The following is a 23216-nucleotide window of genomic DNA, read 5'->3' as shown; positions in this document are numbered from 1 at the left end:
GGGTAAATCGCCCAAGTTGACAAGCGAAAAATGACATTCAAAATGCCAGATGTCCCTAATTAATTATAACTTGTAACAGTTATTTTGCATAAGTTTCCTTGTGATTTGGGTAAGTGAGCAATGTTCATAACTTCATAAATATCGACCAAAAGCAATATCTCCCCGCAACAGTCACCGGTATTATGAGTCAATCTTGAGAACAGTATGGAATGTTCATATGGAAATGGGGGGGGGGGGGCGTCCTGTACTATTCAGCTTCGACTGGGCTAATAAAGACGGGCATACGCCATAGTACGTACGTGTGCTATGGAGTCGGAACAGCGGTGCTATGGCAAATTTCGAATTCTAACTGGGCGCTACGGCCTACTCTTATATCGAATTCCAACTGCCAGGGGATATTTTACGTGTAGGCCCTACGCCTATGTGTAGCCTACACTGGAACTCGATTTTTGTTCTCCCTTGCCGTGCTCTCTGTTCTGCACCACTAACAAAGGGAAACCCCTATGAACTTTCTCGGTCAAAACAGGGATGGAACACGGGATCTGTAGATTAGCGAGCAACGTCTTACTTCAACTCCCATAAGGACCACACAAACGAATATCCATACACCGAATTCAGTGCACTGCACGTGCATTCCCTAGCCAACAAAACAAGGACCCTTTATGGGACTTTTGTGTGTGTGTGTGGGGGGGGGGGGGCTTCCACTCGGGCCTTAATTATGGGGTCAGTCACTCAGTGTCAATGTTCTACATAGCCTCACTTTATTTTTTTACATTTTAATTTTTTTTATTTTTCGGAACACGTTTCTGTTTCAGTGTTTGAATGGGTAAAATGGGGGTTTTGTTTAACACTAAACCGTATGAATCATTGAAATATATTTCTATGGTAGGCCTATAAATAGCAGACTCATAGGCTTGAATTGTTACTGCAAATTACACAGCAAATGTGGGTGGTTCGCTGAAAATTAACCTTTTAGATTTTTCGCATCGAAAGTGTGGTCTAAGGGGAGATAACTGTCGATTATTTTTCATAAGTTATCTCCTCTCAATTGCTTGACGATTTTCTGCTGAACTGTAATGTTGATAATATGGCCGACAAAAACACTAAAGTTCCAAATGAGAATGGAATATCCTCAAATTTATCCGAACTCGCTAAAGATTTGTTACATCTGGACGAAGCCTCATCACTACCAAGTATTCGCCCTGGTTCCCAACTTGCAGATAAATTAGAATTCAAGGACAGAAGCGGTAATACTGTATCAGGATATCCAGTTATAGTAGACTTCCGTCGTATATTACAACTTCAGAATAAAACAAATCCCTGCCATGACAGTGATGTTATTCAAGGAGTAAGTATATGATTACACAGCATACCATGTATGTTCGGTGGAGGCTAATAGATGTGTTATCACATTCACCAAAAGAAAATAGATGACAATTTCAAAGCTTAATTCAAATAAGCTCATAAGCTTAAAACTTTAAACTAAACTACCGTAGGCCTAGCTAAGAAGTCTCTAACTCAAGTCAATATCATCAAAAATCTTCGACATTGAAAACAAGAATTATTTGTCAAGTCAAATCAACATTGTTCTTGTGATCTTACCGGGAAAAGATGGGCTTCTGATATCCAATATTCAAGACAAAATAAACATTTTACCATTGCCAAATTGGTACACGAATCGTGTACCATATCATGCCATATGCGTTTTAGCGCAATTTGGAACAAGGGACTCAAAGAACGAGGCTAGACATATTCCACAAGTCGTGTCAAATGGTGACGCTATATTCTTATCTGGAGAGCATGTGCAATAAATACCATCAGCGTAGACTGGAATAACCAGACGCTAAAGGTTGTCATTTAATTGAGACTTATTTGGCGCATTTGGCCAAATGTAAATGATTAGAAATTACAGTAAAACAGAAACAATTGAATGTAAATCAGTTAATATACATTAATATTACATTATTATATGCGTTGCGACCCATTTGTGTCAATTTCTAGGTCCCAAATATTAGCGATTTAGCTCCTTTAAACTTAAAGTACCGTAGCTGGCATAGCTACATGTAAGTGTCTATCTTAGTGATTCTCAACCAGTGTGCGAAATTTTGAACGGCACACTAAGAAAATGTGAAAAACCACCTGATCCCAATTGAGTATTCACTGGTGTCTACTGATAAGTTCATACTGTGTTTTTGTTTTCAAGAGTCATTCTATGTGTCTATGACCTGTCTACGGTTGTATTCCGTCTGACTTGCCATGTTTCTATTTTTAAAAATTCAAATATTTTTCATATATATTTAGCCAGGTGTGCCGTGATTTTTTCATGTGTTCCAAGGTATGCGGTTGGCAAAAAAAGATTAAGAACCACTACTCTAACTCAATATCATCCACAGTCTTTGAGATTGAAAACACGAATTATTTGTCAATTTAAATCAACAGCAAAAGATATCCAATATTTAAGACAAAAATAAACATTTTACACACTAGGGACTCGAAGAACGAGGCTAGACATATTCCACAAGTCATGTCAAATGGTGATACCATATTTTTTTTCTGGAGAGCATGCACAATAAATACTATCAGTGATCAGTGGTTTGGTTTTAGTTTATCTTGAAGTTTGCATTCAATCAGTCCGAAAAGGTGTAGGCCTATAGCAGTATAGCTCTTATCCAAATCATTAAACATCAAAGACAATGGTATGAATTCAGTACTGGTCTACAGTCATTGTTTTTTAAGGCGAACGATTGCTCTGGAGCGCCTGTCACGTACCTGAATGTCGACCAAGGGGAGATTTTTCTCCCTTGTAAAATAAAAATTGAAAATCGCTCTCCTTTACAAGGTCATGGGGGTTATTTTATCATTTATGAAAGCAGGAATGATAAAATGGAAAATCAAGTATTAATTTTTCATTATCTATTTTTAAACTATTATAGCAAGAACACTCATCTCTTTATATAAATCTTACATTTAACAAGAACACTATTATCTATGGCCCTGAGCTCAATTTGTGATGAAAATATTTGAAGAACAAAGCAAAACAATAAAATTTTAACAAAAACGAATGTAAATCAGTTTATATTACTGCTTTTCTACGTATGTTTTCAACTTTTCGTCTATATTAAGGTTCCAAGCAATAGAGTTACATATGTACATGTATAAGCGTCAGATCATGGCATCACGAACCTTGAAACAGTAATATTTGACCGGGGTTGATTGTGTTGACATGATTGAATAAAGTGATGGTAATGTTTCAACTAATCTTAAGCGGCCTAAGCACGTTCAATTTTTTTGTCAATCAATTAATTGACAAAATTGACCTTGCCCACACACGATCAATGTTTTAGCGTCAATTTTCATTCTGATCGAAAACTTCGAGATGAAAGCATCTCTGGCACTATCACACTTGGTCAATTTAATTGACGAGTCGGCAATAAACATCAAAGGAACGTTGATCCGTCAATTAATTGATTCAATTAAATTGATTCAATTAATTCGCCGCCAATGTCTTCCATACATGTTCGATTTCTTTGAATTATTTGACGAAAAAATTGAACATATATGGACTGCTCAAGTCTTTGAGGCCATTCAATCTATTAGTTAAATTTTAATCAAATCATCACAACATTGATCAGATAAAAATTATTTGTTGCAGATATCAAACAGTGATCTTCTACATGCTGTGGTTGGTCTTTATGATATTGCTTTATCAGAAATGACATTAGATGTTTTGTATGCAACAGTTTGTGAACGATGGGCTCGTACAATTGTTTTAGTTCAAGATGTAAAAGGTAATTTATTACCCTTTTTTGATATTGTATAGACCTAACTTTTGATAAACAATTATAAAAAAGACTTTGGAGTAAACTTAGTAAAAGGAATGAATTTTACAGTAGATAGGGTGGAGTGACATGATCACCTTGAGAGTTAAATTGATTTTATGTAGTATGAAATTCATATGAATTGCAGACCAACTTCATACTGTACACTGCAGCTAACTTGTATGATCAAATACTTCTTTATAAATAATGCTTTATCTTTCCCAACGCCAGCAGAAATAACTGATTATTATTATAATGTAACAGGGATCAAAATTTTATTTGCAAACATTTTGTTGGGATTGACCGATTTTCATAATTTGACTTTTACGAAGATTGTAAGTATGTTCTATTTTTTGGGAACTCATCTGTTAGGCAGTGTAATGAGGGTGCCGGTATAATGACAGCTTCAGTAGCTTTTTATGCTAGGCAATAAAATGACGGCTTCAGTAACTTTTTTTATGTTAGGCAATATGATGACGGCTTCAGTAGCTTTTTATGGATTTGGGCTGCAAATTCGTGTTATAGAGAAGCCTTTGTTAGTTTTAAACAATGGAAATTTATTATTAAAGATGCACTAAATGATGTTGAGGAAAGAAAGAAAAAGAGACTGCTGCACAAAAACTCAAAAGATGGAACATTATTAAATGAAGAAACAGCAGTAAAAGATAAAGAATTGAAGAAGGAAAGTATTGAAGACTCCATTGAAACTGAAAATGAAAAAGATATTTTTGAAGAAGAAGAATCCCAGCCTAGTAAATTTGAAGCTGTATTTAGTGACACTGATGATGATGAAGATGAAGAAGAAGATGAAGACAGGTTAGAATTCTGATTGTTACAAAACTACTACCAGGGAATATGATAAGCGGTTTCGCATCAGAGTTTGCTAAACAAAAACAAATGTAAGTGCGAATCAAATATTAATTTGATTAGGAGAAAGTTATCAAATTTAAGGGAATCTGTGAATCAAGTTTCTTGTCCCAAATTAAGCGTGAAAAAAATGTTTAACAAACGTGATTTACTGTTCCACTGCGTACGAACATTTTTATACGCCCACATTTTCATGTGGACGTATATGGACATCGCCCCCGTCTGTCTGTCTGTCGTCCACAATTTGTTTGTGTACACTCTACAGGTCACAATTTTTATCCGTTTATGAGGAAACTTGAAATATAGGTCTATCTCCCAAAGATCTCGGTTCCTTTCAATATTGGCATGTATCGGACCATAACTTCATGGATTATGGCCCATGATTGTACGATAAATCACATTTCTATACGCCCACATTTTCATGTGGACATATATTGACGTTGTCCTTGTCCGTCCGTCTACAATTTGTTTGTGGATACTGTACATGTCACAATTTTTATTTGATTTTGACTAAACTTAAAATATAGGTGTATCTCCCAAAGATCTATGTTTGTTTCGATATTGGCATAATATCGGACCATGACTTTATGGATTATGGCCCCTGATTGTATGAAAAATCACATTTTTAGCTTGTGGACACTCTATAGGTCACAATTTTCTTCTGATTTTGATGAAACTTGAAATGCATGTTTATAACTAAAAGATCATGGTTTCTTTCCATATTCATGCATATTGGATCTTAACTTCCTGTATTATGTCCCTTGATTGTACGAAAAATCACGTTTTTAGCCTGTAGTCTCTCTTGATTTACAATTTTTTTTTTTTTAAAAAAAACGTTTGAATATATCACTGATACACCCTAATTGTGGTTGAGTTTGAATTTTGTAGAAATCAGACCGAAACTGTCTCACAAAATGTCCGCCCCTCGTACGCAAATAGTGTAAAAATATGATATATCAAGGTTGCGGACCCTCTAGAAGTCACAATTTTTATCAGATTTTGATAAAACGTAAAATATATGTTTATGTCCCAAAGATCTTGGTTCCTGTCGATATTCACGCATATCAGATCGTAACTTCCTTAATTATGACCCTTTCGCTATATGCGTATATCCGAACATAACTTCCTGGATTATGGTCCCAGATTGTACAAAAATTCGCATTTTTGTTTATCTTGTTCTCAGTCCATTTCTTGCAAAATGTGGGCGTATCCTGCCTGGCAACCTCTGGTTTTTGTATTCAGAACATGATATGCTACATAACATAAAACTATTCGTAGTTGAAGTCTGTTAAAGGGAATGGAAGCCCCTATACACACATAAACATTAGTTGTATATCAGCAGAAATTAATGGCGTTTAGAGATCGTTGAATACAATACTGTGAAAATTTACTTATTTAATCAAGAGGAACTGCTAATCAAATTTTCAGATTGATCAGCACTTTTTTTTAAACATCCAATAATTGCAAATCAATTTTTTTTTCTTATCATATTCATATACCCTGACTACTACAAATAGAATACAGTCACTTAAAAATCTGGACTTATAACATTGATAACATTGTTACCATCCTCAATTTTTTGCAAACACTCATGCGATTACATTTTATAGCAGGCAAGCGTTTTCTATTGCCGCCCCTCATCTTAGAAATGCCACACCTTTAAACATCTGTAATGCACTGTCACTTGAATCTTTTAAATCCCAACTAAAAACTCATCTTTTTACCATAGCTTACTGTCAGTTTTAATTATTATATTTAAGTCATTTAAGCAGTTTTAAATTTTTGTTTTGTTCTTAGAATTTTTTTTCAGAGTTATTTCTTTTAAATGCCAACTAAAAACTCATCTTTTTACCATAGCTTACTGTCAGTTTTAATTATTATATTTAAGTCATTTAAGCGGTTTTAAATTTTTGTTTTGTTCTTAGAATTTTTTTTCAGAGTTATTTCTTTTAATTGTGGATCTACTTTTTAACGTAAATGTTCTTTAAATACATATCTCTGTGATATTTTATTGTTTTTCACTTTATATTGTACCGCCTATTGAGATTGATGTTGATGTAATTGGCGTTAAATAATAAATATTATTATTGTTATCTCAGATCTGTTTATATGCCTTCTGGATGTAGTTCTATATTGTTGTACAACCGCTCTTGGCATTAAAACTATCAAATTTGCTAAGGATGAACTCTATTGAAATTCATTGTCATGCATCAGCCTTGTGAATGCTTTAGTGACAAAAGATATCATCTGATCTGCTTGAATGTTATACACGTTGATTTGGTTGGTTAAAATGTCCATTACCTGGTACTTTATTCTAGAGTGATTGTCGACCTTACTACCATTGTATGATATGTGAACATACCAAAAGTTATTCACTCTGCTTGAGATTTCTATGCATTGTTCAGATTAGTGAGATTAGAAGTTTAACATCCTACTTTTCTGCATCAACCGGGCTTAAAAAGACAGACATAAATCATGCAGTGTTCAATGAAAGAAAATTTGCCTGAACAGTCGCTTTTACATTGGGTCCGTCCTCCTTCCTGTACCATGGACGAGTGGAAAATCCCAAAGAGTTTTCTCGGCCAACGCCGGATCCGATCCATTGACCTTTTTTATTGAGCCAATGCCTTACTGACTGGGTAACTTTCACTAGTTGTAATTTTGGCTATTTTTTCCTACAGAAATCACAGTTCTACATTTATTGATTTATTCATTCGGATGGAAAACCAAGGTCCCGTGTACACAATGCCATGTGCGTAAAAGAGCCCTTGTCAGTTGGATTTTGATATAAGAGTAGGCCATAGCGCCGCTCTGTGTGTAAAATTTCCGTCATAGCACACCGTATGGCGTATGCCCATCTTCATTTGTGAGTGCATATCATTTCATTTCATTTCATTTATTGACTGACTGGATAGATGACTGGTGGTTTTGATGCCTTATAATTTTTTTTTTCTTTCTAGTGAGGATGAAGATGATTTTTCTCATGGAATCAATTCTTTTATAAAATCAGCATCAAAGAGACGGAAAATTAGAAATGAAAAAGAGGAACAAATAGACAAAAATGACATTGGTGTGGAAAATAGAATTATTGGGTGTTTAACATTTGAAAAGAAATATGTGTAAGTTAATCTTTATACATCAATTTTTAATGTGTTGTCAATTGCTGGCTGTTGGGCATGCACAATAGAGGCTGCAATAATATATAAATACAAAACGTACTTGTGTATGATGAAAAGCACCAATGACTAGAGTTTTGTTATATTTTTGTGAATGTACTTTAATTGATAATGCTGTTTCAGGAGACACAGAGAAAGAGTGATTCATTTAACAATATTGACAGTTAGACCAAGATATAGGAAATATGGAATTGGAAAATTTCTTTTATCAGTAAGTACATTTCCAGTAAATTGTACAAGTCATTAGAATGCTGTATCATACATTCATCTGGCAAAATTTTAGCAGTGCTTATATAATCTGTGCAGAAAATTTACCGGCCTTGTCATCTCTTTGACTTACAACTTTGATTTTGATTATTTGCAAAAGTCATTTTGAAAATTAGCTGATAAATATTTGATCTGTTTTTGACTGTTTTTATTTTAGCAAGTAGTAGATCCAGCTGTAACAGGTCAATATGAAGCTGTAGTTGTACATGCTGATAATGGTGCTGTAGACTTTTTCCAAAAATTTGGGTTTTCTGATGATCTTGTACTAAATAGTAGATGGAGGTAAGAATGTTGGATTTTAGGGGTGCACCAGATCAGATCTGATAGAATAATTCGGTATGCAGATTATGGATAGTCTGTGTAATCTAGGTGCATAACTGTGATCTATCTTTTTGTACCTCCGTAACACTCTTTCTTTATAGTGAAAGATTTTGATCAAACTTTTAATATAGCTCTTTGTTATCACAGTCATTCAAATAAGTTGTTTAAACATATTTCATTCGTCTGCTGCTATTGATTCTTTGAAACACAATAACTTTACTTCTAATGAATGTATTGTGATAAAAATAACCATGCAATGTATGGAAATACACTGCACAGCAGGATTTCTCAACAACAAAAAATTAGCCATTATAGGAAGAATTTGGTCTATTTAACAATATGCCAAATTGTTGTAGAGAAATGAATATAATTTAAATGAAATATGGGTATGTGAATCTTGGGTATACAACTTGTACATGTAATATAAAGTAATAAATAGCTAAAACTATTAAAATGGGTCTGCCTGTCTACCTGTCTGGTCTGTCAGTCTGATCCGTCCGTCGGTCCGTCTGCCTGATCGTCAAACTTTTGGGGGAAACAAAAACCCTCCTTCTAATTGAACTACAATGTTCAGACTTGGTGTAGGCGTTTAATAGGTTAATGCCTTGATGGAGTTCGATGATGAGCATTTTCTGCTTTGGGTAAACAGAGATAGGCAATTTGATTGGTTGATGCTTTGGGACATGATAACTTTAGTTCTAATTAAGTAACAGTGATGAAACTTGGTGTATGGTTTTGTTACATCAATACCTTGACTAAGTTCGATAATGAGCATTTTCTGCTCAGGGTATGCAGAGCGATAAAGTGTGAATATTCTAATTGAGCTAGAATGTTCACAATTTGTGTAGGTGTTTATTAGGTGAATGCCTTGATGGAGTTCGAAAAAGAGCATTTTCTGCTTACAGTAAGCAGAGATAAGCAATTTGATTGGTTGATGCTTTGAGACACGATGACTTTAGTTCTAATTAAGTGAGAGTGATGAAACTCCAAGTATAAGTTCGATGATGAGAATTTTCTCCTTAGACTCTAAGGAGCAATAAGCACTTTGATTGGTCAAGACTTTGGAACATAAATACTCTGATTTTAAGTGAGGTAGAATGTTTAAACCTGATGTAGATGTTCATTAGGTGAATGTTTTGACCGAGTTCAATGATTAACATTTCGAGCTAAAGCTAAGCAGAGTTAAGCATTTTCTTTTGTCGATGCTTTGGGACAAGATAACTTTGATTCTACCTGATAGAGAGTGATGAAACTTAGTGTATAGTTGATAATCAGTTTGATTGTTCAATACTTTTGAAAACAATAAATGTGCGATTAATTAATATGTGTCATCTATTTATTTCGGGATTTCGGCGGTCAACATCAGCCTCACTGTTAGCTTGTTTATGTTTTATATGAATTTTTCTCTAAAATCAAAATAAGCAAAATAAGAAAACAACCCAAACTAAATGTTGTGGTTTACAGGTTATGTAATATGTTTCTATGTATATTTCAGTGAATTAGCAGAACAGTTTACAAATTGTACTTTAATGTGTTATTTACCAGGTTTTACAGGTCAGTCAAAATTCCAAATTATTGGTCAATGATTAAAAATATTGTATCATTGATGGTTACATTTCAAGACATATTATAAAGAATTGATTCTCATACAATGCATAATCTTGTCATGTAAAACTCAGTTCCATGCTGTTAACCTTCAAGAATTCTATGTACATATCCGCCAAATCCACAATTTAGAATCCTTACAGTTTTACATCTTATTATAGCTTATTTTCCAAAAAGAAGAAAATGTATGAGCAATTGCTGTGAAAAGATGGGGAACATCAGAGTATTACACAAATAAGGCAATTACATTGATTACCGGTATGTATTTCAGGTCATTCTCTTCTAAGTACAGTTAGTCTACCAGGTATTGAAGCATTTGAAATGGAACAAGAATTAAAGAAATGGTAAGTATATTGGGGTTTTTTTTTTGAAAAAGTAATGTAAAATAGACAGTTGAAAATTAATTTTATCCAAATTTTTTCCTAGTAGTTTCTCATAATATCAAACATTAACTAAGTTCAACTGAACAAAATTGTAATTAGGTCTACTTCCGGAATTGAAAATATTACATTTATGCATTTTACAATCTGGTTAAAACACAGATCCTATTTCGTTTTGTTTTTATAGTTCAAAATTTCGTTTTACTTGTCTTTTCTACACTTGGATCTGGAAGAGTTGTTATTTAACTCGTGTTCTGAATGGTGTCAGGGATAAGACAATGAAACAGTCTGTTCCGGCGAGCTTTAGGCGTGTTTTTCACGCAACTGTGGGTAATTCTCTAGTAACATCAATGCTGATTGGTTAATCAAATGTCTGACATCATAGGGTCATAAGTCGGTCTTTTGACCCGTGATGTGACCTATCGCTATAACTTGTCAGATCTTCATGTAGTGTAGCCCATCGAAAGTATAAAAAAACGAAATGAAATATAGATCTGTATTTTAATCAGATTGTGCATTTTATGGAATTGATGAAATAAACTATAGTTTATGTTACACAAGTAGACCACATAGTTTTGTCCTGGAAATGGAATCTTTCTTATACCCTGTATCTGTTTTCAGGAAAGATAAAACCTTAGAGTCCTATCAAGCACAGATGTCATGTATTATGAGAATGAAACACGAAATATTACAATTACAGAAAAAGGTAATCAGAATTATTGGCAGATCATTCACCAGTGTCTTCAAAGTCTTCTAAGCTATACATTTTGGGACACTCACAGTTTCTGAGATTTATTGTTGAAACTTTCTGCGTAGTTTATTTTTTCATGAGACAGAAATTTCATAGTTCATCAGTAGATTTTTACCAAAACATTCAAATAGTGACATTCTTTATGGACTGCTTGGACAACTTATTGGCTGTTGGGCAAATATTTTATTGTCTGACAATGTATATTTATTTTATTGTCTGGTATTGTACATTTAATAGGTAAAATCACAAGATGAAATTATTAGCACGTTGGCATTAGACAATGAAAGAATCAAACAAGAAAAATCTTCTCTAGGTATGTATAAATATCATAGTAGTTGTAGATAAGATAGGTTGTATCCCAAAGAGACATTTTATTGAAAAAATATGTCATTATTCCTGTTATATTGCCTGTATACTACAGGCTACAATAATCAGCATTTATCACCCAATAACACATTCTACAGTAGATATCGCTTGTGTGGTAACTTTCATATTCTACATTAAATAAAATCTATACCAAAGAATTCAATTTATTTATTTGTGCGTGTAAAAAAGGTTTGGGTGATAAATAAGATCTTCTACTCATCTTTTTTGATATCAAAAAATATCAACAAACATCGATATAGTAGTAATATTTTTTGACATTAAAAAAGACTTGTAGGAGATTCTCTATATTTTTTAAAATTGATATTGGTTGTTTTCATTGAAATTAAGAAGTAAATATTATTTTAAGAACTATTTTTTTTTTTTTTTGCTTCACTTTGCTCTTTTCTCAGCAGTTATAATTTTATACAATATACATTGATAAGTTTGTGGGTTTTTTTTTTTGTCAGAAAAAGAATTACGGACGTTTAGAATATGGAAAGTACAGCAAGCAGTCAATAGGCAGATTGTTTCTAGTGGAGGTACTGTGAAATTGCTACAATAATACAATTTGAGATATTAATAGTATATCTATCATTTCTTTGATGTTAATTGTTGACCAGTGATTGTTCTACAATCAACACAACATTAGACAGTGATGATTCATCTTTGATTTATCTATGGTTAAGGTTGGAACATTTGTAGCATTCAGCTTATATGCCACATAAACATACAACCATAAAATTATTGTATGCAATATGGGCTCTATTCACATGTTGCTGCTACATTCTTACTAGTTTTAATATTTTTTCCGGGTAAAACATAGTAGAATCATTTGCTTGTGGTCTAATAATAAAAGTATTAATCTTGCTGCGGAAATTGTTCTAGGTTAATCATTAGTAAAATCTTTATGACATTTAGTGTCAGTTGTCATATATCTTTTATACGTCCACGTGAAAAATGTGGACGTATATTGTCATTGTTCTAGGTTAATCATTAGTAAAATCTTTATGACATTTAGTGTCAGTTGTCATATATCTTTTATACGTCCACGTGAAAAATGTGGACGTATATTGTCATTGCCCCTGTCTAGAGGTCACAATTTTTATCTGATTTTGATTAAACTTGAAATGTATGTTTATTACCCAAAGATCTTGGTTCCTTTCAATAATCGCGCATATCAGACCGTAACTTCCTGGATTATGGTCCCTGATTGTACGAAAAATCACTTTTTTAGCTTGTGGTCCCTCAAGACTCTAGAGGTCACAATTTTTATCCGATTTAAAAAAATGTTTAAAGATATCACTGTTACACGCACGCAAATAGTGTAAAAGTATGTCACATCAAGGTTGTGGACCCTGTAGAGGTCACAATTTTGATCTAATTTTAATAAAACTTTAAATTTATGTTTATATCACAAAGTTTTCAGTTCCTTTGGATAATCATGTATTTTGGAAGAAAACATCCTGGGTTATGGCCCATGATTGTTTGAAAAATCAAGATTTTAGCTTGTGGACCCTCTAGAAGTTACATTTTTGATTCAATTTTAAAAACCATTTTAATATATCACCGTTACACCTCAATGAATGTTGAGTTTGAATTTCATAAAAATCCAACCAAAACTACCAGATAAAATGGACGCTTCGTGTACGCAAACATTGTAAAAGTATGTAATACCAAGCTGTGGACCCTCTAGAAGTGACAATTTTTATTTGATTTTTATGAAACAACTTGCAATGTATGTTTATATCACAAAGATCTTGGTTCCTCTCGATAATCATGCATATTGGAATGTAACTTCCTGGATTATGGCCCCTGATTGTTTGAAAAATCACGTTTTAGCTTGTGGACCTTCAAGAAGTCACTATTTGTATTCAATATATCACTGTTACACCTCAATGAAGGTTGAGTTTAAATTACATGAAAATCGGAGCAAAACTACTTGAACAAAATGGCTGCTACTTGTACGCAAATAGTGTAAAAGTATATAATACCAAGGTAGTGGACCTTCTAGAAGTCACAGTTTTTATCCAATCTTGATGGAACTTAAAATATATGTTTATATCCAAAAGATCTTGGTTCCTTTCGATATTCATGCATATCAGGCCGTTATTTGATTATGGTCCCAGATTGTACAAAAAATCGTGTTTTTGCTTAGCTTATTCTCTTTCCATCTCTTAAATAGTGTGGGTGTATCTTTCCTGGCAACCGCTGGTTTAAAATAAAAATGCACAATGCATTCATTAGTATGTTTAGTGCATGTTGTGATGTTTTTTCTAACAAGAACATTTCCATTGAAAACTTTAATCTATTAGGATCTTTAGTACATGTAGTTGTATATTTTCACCTTATGCCATTTGAATCTCTAGTATGTGTAGTTATATATTTGTTTCTAACAAGAACGAATGACTTGTACATTTTATAGATATAGATGATGATATCACTACAGAAGATTTAATTAATGAATTACAACAGCAAGTTGACAAAATGGACATCCACAAGAACAGATTATTAGAAAATGGTGCACATAATACAACACGTTTTGGTGAGAGTTTTAACTGTTTATTACTAATCATTACCAATATGTAGTAAAAAACCAATTGATGATAATTATTCAATTATATTTTTGGAAATTTGAATGTGTAAATGCAGCTGAAGATCTTTCGACCAAGCAAGATTTGGAAATAAATAATTTCATGACTCCATATACTTGCATATACAGTTATTATTTCTTCATAATTTGTGTTCACTTCAGAGCATAAGGTCTGTCATTGATTTACGTGGCATGGTTTCGATTCCATGCTTGTATGTGACACGGTGTAGGGTCGCCTGTCAAACCTTGTGGGTTTTCTCCTGGTCATCTGGATTTCTCCTGCTGCTAAAGACTCCTACATACAACTTCACAAGCAAATTATTGTTAATCCCAAAATGACCTGGTTTATATGGCGTGAATGTTAAACCCCATTTCTCTCTCTCTTATACTCTAGTGTATTTCATTGAAAATAAGGGTTAGTTCCCTTCTAATATTACTTTCTCTGTCTAATAGGTGATGGAAGTTCAATTGCATTTCCTTATATGCGTGTGCGTAGTCAACAAGAACCATACGACCATATGATAGACGCTGCTTTTTTCTACGATACAACTCAACAGTTTAAAGATGCTATGCATTCCGATCCCAGTATTAAAATACAATTTGAAGTCACATCAATAAACAAGGTAAAATGTATTACATTAGTAAACATGTTCTGTATTACTGCCACGGCCATACATAAGCATTTTAGTACATTATCTCTTAATATGGGTTTAACATCCTACTGTTATGCTCTGAACTGGGCCACTGAAGACGGGCATACGCCATACAGTGTGCTATGAGGGAATTTTGCCTGGGCAGCGGCACTACGTAACAGCCTACTCTTATATCGAATTCCAACTGCCAAGGGATCTTTTACGTGCACACCATGTGTACACAGGACCTTGGTTTTTCATCCCATCCGAACGACTAGACAGCTGTCCTCGCAGGACTTCCGTCCTGCATCACTGACAAGGGGAAACTTCGCCGTAAATCTGGATGAACTTTCTCGGCCAGTGCAGGGATCGAACACCCGACCTCCAGACTAGTGAGCCAGCGTCTTACCCACTTAACCACCGTGACCCCCCTCCCATAATCATGTGTGAATGTGCACAGTCAGAACATGTATGAAGAAGATAGTTAAGGGTGTAGTCATTGATACAAAAGCTAATCCAAAGATAAATATTCACAGTTATAAACATACCCCTTCAATATTTATGGAGACATCTTTGAGCAATCCAAATGATGATTGAATAAGATCATTCCCATATTCTGTTGATCCTTTATATATTTAAATGAATGATGGAATGAAGTATTTTTATTAAAGAGGAATATTGTGTTCAAGTTGGATCTGGTCTAACCTTCTGTTCTATTCGTTTGAGTATTAAACTTCCACCATATAGAAACTTGAACTATTTCTACAAAATCAAACTGGGGGGTTTGATGGCCAAATGGTTAGCGCCCGCGCTCTGCGCCATGAGGCCTGTCATTGAGTCAACTCGTGTTGTACGTGACAAGGAGTAGGGTCGCCTGTCCAACCTCGTAGATTTTCTCTTGGCCGTACTGTTTCCTCCCACTGCTAAAGACCTGTACGCGTAAGCGATTTATTGAAATAAAATTGAACCCTGTTAGTCCCGAAATGACCTAGTTTGTATCGAGTGCAGGTTAATCTCCACAAAATCTCTCACAAAATCAAACTAAAAGTGAGTTTTTAATAAATGTTAACTTTTCTTTCCTTCATCAGTCAATATTATCCTCAGATGTTAAAGATTCCTATCAGAGACATAACCAGACTTTACGTGATCCAAGTATGGTAACACAGTTATATTATTGTGGTGGATTAATTCGACCACAAAGATTACAAGATATCATACTTACTGGTTTTACACAAGATGGTAATTATTTTACAACATGTATAAACATAAAACATCTTCTCATGTCTGGTGTGAAAAATATTACAATCCTTGTCTGTTCTTCTGAAAGTTAGTGACATGTATCTCATTTATGAGTTGGGTGGCCGAATGGTTAACGCGTGCGCCATGTGCTTTGGATCACAAGGTCTGTCATTGAGTCAACTGGCGTGGTATCGATTTCCCACTTGTGCGTGACAACCTTGGAGGTTTTTCTCCAGGTTCTCTGGTTTCCGCCAACTGCTAAAGACCCTTTACGCACAAGCAAATTATTAAATCAAATTAAGTCATAGGTTAGTCCTGAAATTACCTAGTTTTGTTGAGTGGACCTTAAACCCCATTTCTCTCTCTCTCTCATTTATTAGTTAATCCAGTTAAAAGCCTCAGATTGTTACACAGCTCCACAGCGGTCATCAAGATACCCAAATTATACCCTATATTCTGGTTGTAACTGACCAATGGATAGCATATACCGGTTATAGTATTGTCTCTTTTTCTTGGCTGTGTTGTACATGTTGCACCTCTCTTTAAAGAATAAATTTAAAACAAATTTCATTTGTTCTGTCAAATTCTGAGAATGAAAGAGGATCTTACTAATGTTTTCTTCTTTTTTTTTTCAGATTTTACTCATGGAGAATTTGGGAAAGGAATATATTTCTCTAAATATCCATCAAAGGCAGCCCAGTTCTCAGCTGTAAGTTTTTAATTTTCTTTGATTTATTTGCTATAGTTGGCTAGGAACTTGAGTCAATAGCTGCATGTCATTTCTATTTGGCCATAATTTGTTATTTTCATTTCAGTCCTTACCTTCCAAACCACAAACTGTGAAAGTTTGAGCTTTAAGAATTAATTAGTATTTGATATTCAATCATCTAAAGATACTGCAAGTCGTGGTAAAAAGTAAGCAAACCAAAGGCCATCCAAGCGATTAGAATGCACCACATGACCAGAATTCTGACATAATTCATTGCCATAAATACTTTGGAAGTTAAAGGACAATATTGGTGCCAGTCATTATCACATATGTGATAGAACTGGTTAAACACACTCCAAATATTATTTTATCACAGAGATCATTGCGACGATAGATGAGTAATCAATGTTTCAACAATAGGAAGTGACGAATGCAAAAGGAAAACACGAGTTATCCCTCTATATATTACCCTGGATGCAATTTAAAATGCCTTTTCGACTTTGGTCTGTAAAAATGGGTGCATCTTCCTAATATTTTACTGTTGTAGGTAAATGGTATTGTTTCGATTCGTAATAAATTTAAAACTGTGGAGATGTGGTTTAAATCAAACCAACGCAGCAGAAGGATTTACACGTGGTCGTATATTGTTGTCCTTAAAGTTACCCTCCCATCAAAATTTGTATATGTTTATGTGGCAAAGAAACCTGTTGATTTTCAAGGATTTTTTAATTATTCATCAGTGTTATTACTAATGGAAACCTTTATGGACTACTCCCATGACTTAGCTGCTATAGGCATATGTTTTGTTGCCTTGGAACTTATGTTTGATATACATGTACATGCCTACATTTCCTTTAGTCAACTTGCAATACTAATAATAAGGTTTTTTTTATTGTTTATAATAAGTGGGCAAGAAGGTTGTGAATATTGTTTACTAAATTTATAACAATGCTTGCCAATCGATCACAATACATATAATTTGCTTGATACATTTTTTTATAGCTAGGAAAATTGATTTTAGCAGAAGTAGGATTAGGTGCTGTGCAAACGGTCACTAAACCAGATAGAAGCAGACTGGAACCTGGTGATGGATGTGATTCTATTATTGTAAGTATAATATACATGTATTTCATAAATGTCCCAAATTCTTGGGACTAACGATTTGTTTATTTGGAATCAGTTAAGTAGTGTGCACATTTCTTCCATGACCATGTTAAACGCTTACCGGTAAACTCTTATTTCCCGTATCCCAGACTCACAGAAAATACCAGACATTGTGTTCTGGTGTTATAAGTTTTGCCCTAGGCTGTTTGTGAACGTTGTTGTAAATAATGGTCAGATTTCATGAACATTAGTTTATATTAGACTTATAAATGTCCAGTTTTAATCAACTTATGGTTTGGTTTTTTTTTTTGTTTTTTAGGTTCCTGGCAGGTTATATAAACCTTGTGATAATGGAGAAGCCATGTTTAGTCAGGAATATGTTGTTTTTAGTTCAAATCAGATTTTACCATTATGTTTAATAAATTACGAGACAGTGAAAAAAGATGATAGCTAGCTAGCTAGCTTGAAAAAAAATGCTTCATTAAATCCTTCCATATATGTGATGGATCAGTTGTGATATTTATGTAATTTATTTAAATTAAAATAATACCTCTTTGATTTGAGTGAAAAATAAAGTGTTGATATTGTTTTGTTGATACATTTTGCATTGTTTGTATCAATGTTGAGATACAACCTATTTTTAGTTGAACTAAAAACTATAATTAAAAGAATTAAGGTTAGATCACCACAATTCAACACTTAGTTTGGCCTAAATCAAAGAGGTAAATTCCATTGTGATATTTGTGAACAGATGATTGATAGAAAAAGCAGATAATTTTGTATGTAAATATTAATGTCAGAATACAGATCATTTTTATGCTAAGAAAACATTAAGAAAAACTTTTAGGACAGGATGGCATATTGTGTGATCGGTTTAGTTTAGTATATTTTTAAAAAATTATACCAATATTTGCCAAATGTCAAGTATGGATGTATGAATATATTATTGCCAAATAAATCACTCTGAGAATCTTATTTTCTTACTAAGATATTGTATCTGTGTAGTGTATTATTATGTTAAATTGTTTTCCTGCATAGCCTATTGTGACCTGTATATTATTATGTTGTTTTTTGGGTTTTTTTTAAAATTGTCTCTTTAAGTCACATTATATAATCAGAGTATTACTTTACTATTATACTGATTAATTTAATGTAATTTCTTTTATTTCAAATTTTTGATTGGTCGCATAACAGTGATTTATAAAAGAATTGTCCATATCCTTAAAAGATAGGTTGCAGGCAACGAAACATAGGTCCATATCAGCTAAATCATCCGAGCAGTCGTCAAGGGTTGTGTAGGTAATTTACAAGACACAGATGTCAATTTCATACAGATCGAAAGTTGACAAGGATCAGCAAAGTGTAACAAGGGCCATAACTGTGGAAATTATAAACTGAAATTGCTTAATTTTAATAGGCTTCTTCATTTTACTAATCTCAATAATGCATTTTAATTTAATACAGATCGGATGATAACTTTTGTAGTTAGAGTGTTAACACGGTTCAATTGTTAGAGCATTCAGAAAGTTCAACAAATGAAATAAAGGCCATTAGTCTCATTAATGTAAACAATACATATAAATTTCAAACTGATCAGATAATAAATGTGGTCTGTAGAGTGTTTGCAAGAAATTGTAGACGACGGACAGTGGTGACAGCAATATCACCACATTTCCCTGTGGGAGTATAAAAATGACTTTTTGGTAGTTTGTTATAAAGTAGGTTGCTACAAAGTTGGTGTTTAATTTATTGTGGGCTTATCAATCAATCAGAGCCTAATAATTTCCTGTTATTAGAAATAACTATATTTCAGAGAAAGATAAATTTTTATACTCATAGGACAATGTAATTGGAAATCATTAATAAATTGGCACAATATTTGTAATGTACATCTATTATACATTGTTAAAAATCAATAGGCTTGTCTTCTATTGATTTTGGATCTGACTATGATATTACAGTATATTCCATCATCAAAATAATGTCTAATTTATTGTGGGCTTATCAATCAATCAGGGCCTAATAATTTCCTGTTATTAGAAATAACTATATTTCAGAGAAAGATAAATTTTTATACTCATAGGACAATGTAATTGGAAATCATTAATAAATTGGCACAATATTTGTAATGTACATCTATTATACATTGTTAAAAATCAATAGGCTTGTCTTCTATTGATTTTGGATCTGACTATGATATTACAGTATATTCCATCATCAAAATAATGTCTAATTTATTGTGGGCTTATCAATCATTCAGAGCCTAATAATTTCCTGTTATTAGAAATAACTATATTTCAGAGAAAGATAAATTTTTATACTCATAGGACAATGTAATTGGAAATCATTAATAAATTGGCACAATATTTGTAATGTACATCTATTATACATTGTTAAAAATCAATAGGCTTGTCTTCTATTGATTTTGGATCTGACTATGATATTACAGTATATTCCATCATCAAAATAATGTCTAATTTAAACTACATTGTATTATTTTATAATTTAACTTTCAAAAATATATATATATACATTTTAAAATTATTCTATTTTTATGTATCAGTATGTTAAAAATATAAAATTAAAATAATTAAATTGATTTTAATTACATTATTATCACCATCAATACTTTAAACCATAAAAGTATTGAGTGCACATGACCCACTCTGTTGTTGATTTCCTTGCCTTCAAAATACTGTATGTTGAATACATGATATAATATAGATTCGGTTTCGGGTGGGATGCTGGGAACTTGTTAAAAGACAATCTTATCACAGTCATCGATGAACAAAAAATGTGTACGTGTATTTCTAAATTTATGACGACAAATTATTCTGTCTGGCATAGACTTATTACCATGTTTCCCCCAAAAAATTACTCTCACTTGTACTTAGTAGTATGACAAATTTCATCTTTATACATCTACATGTTTGTCATTTGCACAAATCGATGACCTCTCTTAACTATTGGCCAGATCTAAAGATTATCTTTGCTGTAGTGCTGCCATCAAGTGTTCTTTTATACTCTAACCGCTGGTTAAACCTGTATTATGGAAGACATTTGTCTAGCAGAGATGATGTAGTTACGTATGTCCAGTATTTGCCATTTATTATTTTGCAGTTAGAAACAGTGGCAGGCTCATTTGGAGGGCATGTATAGGTTATAGTCTACAGAAGTTATTCAAATAGTCCCAAAGGGTAAGGAGAAACCCTATCAAAAGTGCAAAGAGAGAAAAGCCCCTATTAGTATTACTGATCACCAAAACCTTGTAAATGCCCTTCAGGTCAATGTGGAATCTGAGATTTTTCATTCAAACTTATGGATTGTTCTATTCCTATGGCGGGAGGAACCATATTGAAATTGATTTTTTGCAGCTACCGCATCTGTCATTAAAACATACACGCTCTTAAGATAACAGTTTTTGAGATTTTTCGGATTATGTTAGTTCTGTGGAGAACACTACAACACATAGATTTTGAGATTTGTTTTCCTAACTTGCTGGGATTTATGGTTAATAATCAGAAGGGACCCTATCAAATTTTAGAGCCACACTTCAGTTCAATGCAGAGCTATTGCCCCATTCACTTCAAAGGCTAGAGGACTTGATAATATTTTTCCTAACTGCTGGAATTGTTCAATTATTCAGTCGTAAGGAGAAACCACTTCCTGCCTCATCACCAAAGCTTTTGAGGGTTTTTGTTCGGCTAGTCATAACAGGAATTTCTTGCAAAATTCAGAGTCACTTATCAATTTTATAATAGTTATTGCCTGTCCCCCCAAAAGTTGAACCCCGATTAAAATGGCGGTCTGAAATTTGCTCCTGGAATTGGTCGAGATTGTGATTTTTCAGAATGGTTTCTCTTTGTCTGTTGTGCAGGGCATAAAAGAACCAGATGGTCTGAATTCAAAATAATTATGCCATAATGCTGCTGTCAGGGCAAGATTTTACTCATAGCACACTGCATGGTATTAGCCCAGTCGGTGCAAAAAATAAAAGTAGGCCGATAAACACCATTTCATTTCAAAATGCTGCTGGTGTATATGTATTTGTTGCCTGACAATGGTACATTTTAAGAATCAATCTGATTAAAACACAGACCCTATTAAGTTAAGTTTTTTATAGTTCAAAATTTTGTTTTACTTATCTTTTGGTCGTGTTCAGCGAGCTCTTGGCGTGCCATGCATGACGGAACTGTGTGTATCCTACTAGAAATATCAACGCATGATTGGTTAATCAAATGTCTGACGTCATAGGGTTAAAAGCTGCTCATATGACCCCTGACACAATCTCCCACTACAACTGGTCAGATCTTCATGTAGTAGAGGTTATCGAAAGTAAAAAAAAAAAACGAAATATAGATCTGTAATTTAATCTGATTGTTTAAGAATAAGATATAAATATATTGAAAAACATTCTTTAATTACTTTGTTAACCATGCATTAATTGTCAAGTTAACTAGAATAATTGATAAACCTTGGTATTGTATTGCCAAGTAATGCAGGCTTTGCCATTATTTATGTACTCTAATGATTAAAACATTGGTCAGGATCCACCACACATGATTTCCTCAGTTCTTATAATGCGTCAAGAATTAGCAACATAGGAACATCAATTTGTCCCATAAATCAGTTTTAACTTTAGCCGAGTTGTGATTGAAAATATATATCCCATTATTTAAAGAGTGTGTCGAGCTGTTGTTGAATAGTTTCTAACTGTTTGTAAAATTGATAAAGTTCCTCATGGGAAAAGTCTAAGCGAATTCTTTCTTTTGATTCATCATCATCACTTTTCAATGCCAATTCTAATAACGTATTTGGTGCTTTCAGTTTGACTTTGGTTGACTGAGCTAGTTGAAGATTCAATCTCCAATTAATATCTTCTAACTTTTTACATGCCAGTCCTTTACTCTTCAATCTATTAATCACACCGTAAGCACCATTTGTCCAAACTTCGGCAATACACTCAACTTTATCATCATCAATTTGAAGTTCTTTTAACTGAGACGATAAAACTTGTGGCTTCGCAGAATGATAAGCTGCTTGCTGGACAAAAAATTCTAATGTTTGCAAAACGAGTTCCAATTCCTCAGAGGAAACTCCCAACGCCCCTTGCAGCTTTTCTTCTTCCTCATCAGTAAATGGTCGACTCTCCACAATGTAAAGCTTTGACAGAATTCTTGTTAACAGCAAAGATATTTTTGATTTTTCGATGTTGTTTATCAAAGAAACTGCTTTTTGTATACTGGGAGTAACTGTAAACATAAGAGCCGCCATTTTGTCATCACATGACCATTAACATTGTAAATGAACCATGACCTTAAATTAACCGTTAACCTTATTCTCTCTCATCCAGTCGCAAGGCGTTCTATCATTTGTGCCATTAAATCGGCC

The 23216-nt window shown here is 33.5% G+C and overlaps 2 protein-coding genes across 2 annotated transcripts; one reads left to right on the top strand and one right to left on the bottom strand.

Annotated features, from left to right (window-relative positions):
* Positions 1-1001: 1001 nt before the first annotated feature.
* Positions 1002-20303, top strand: LOC126818717 (uncharacterized). Its single transcript, XM_050546252.2, has 17 exons — positions 1002-1348; positions 3653-3788; positions 4388-4634; positions 7646-7804; positions 7985-8072; positions 8286-8410; positions 9945-10003; positions 10326-10398; positions 11056-11140; positions 11423-11498; positions 12019-12090; positions 13974-14093; positions 14595-14764; positions 15862-16012; positions 16648-16721; positions 17724-17828; positions 18145-20303. The coding sequence occupies exons 1-17, from the start codon at positions 1088-1090 to the stop codon at positions 18277-18279; spliced, it is 2136 nt and encodes a 711-aa protein (XP_050402209.1). The 5' UTR covers positions 1002-1087; the 3' UTR covers positions 18280-20303.
* A 1876-nt stretch (positions 20304-22179) lies between these two features.
* Positions 22180-23153, bottom strand: LOC126818730 (COMM domain-containing protein 10). Its single transcript, XM_050546274.2, has one exon. It carries the CDS (start codon positions 23097-23099, stop codon positions 22497-22499), a length of 603 nt encoding a protein of 200 aa, XP_050402231.1. The 5' UTR covers positions 23100-23153; the 3' UTR covers positions 22180-22496.
* Positions 23154-23216: the final 63 nt, after the last annotated feature.

The sequence above is a fragment of the Patella vulgata genome, chromosome 4 (assembly GCF_932274485.2).
Source record: "Patella vulgata chromosome 4, xgPatVulg1.2, whole genome shotgun sequence".
NCBI classification, from domain to species: Eukaryota; Metazoa; Mollusca; class Gastropoda; family Patellidae; genus Patella; species Patella vulgata.
This window is presented reverse-complemented; position numbering and strand designations above follow the sequence as displayed.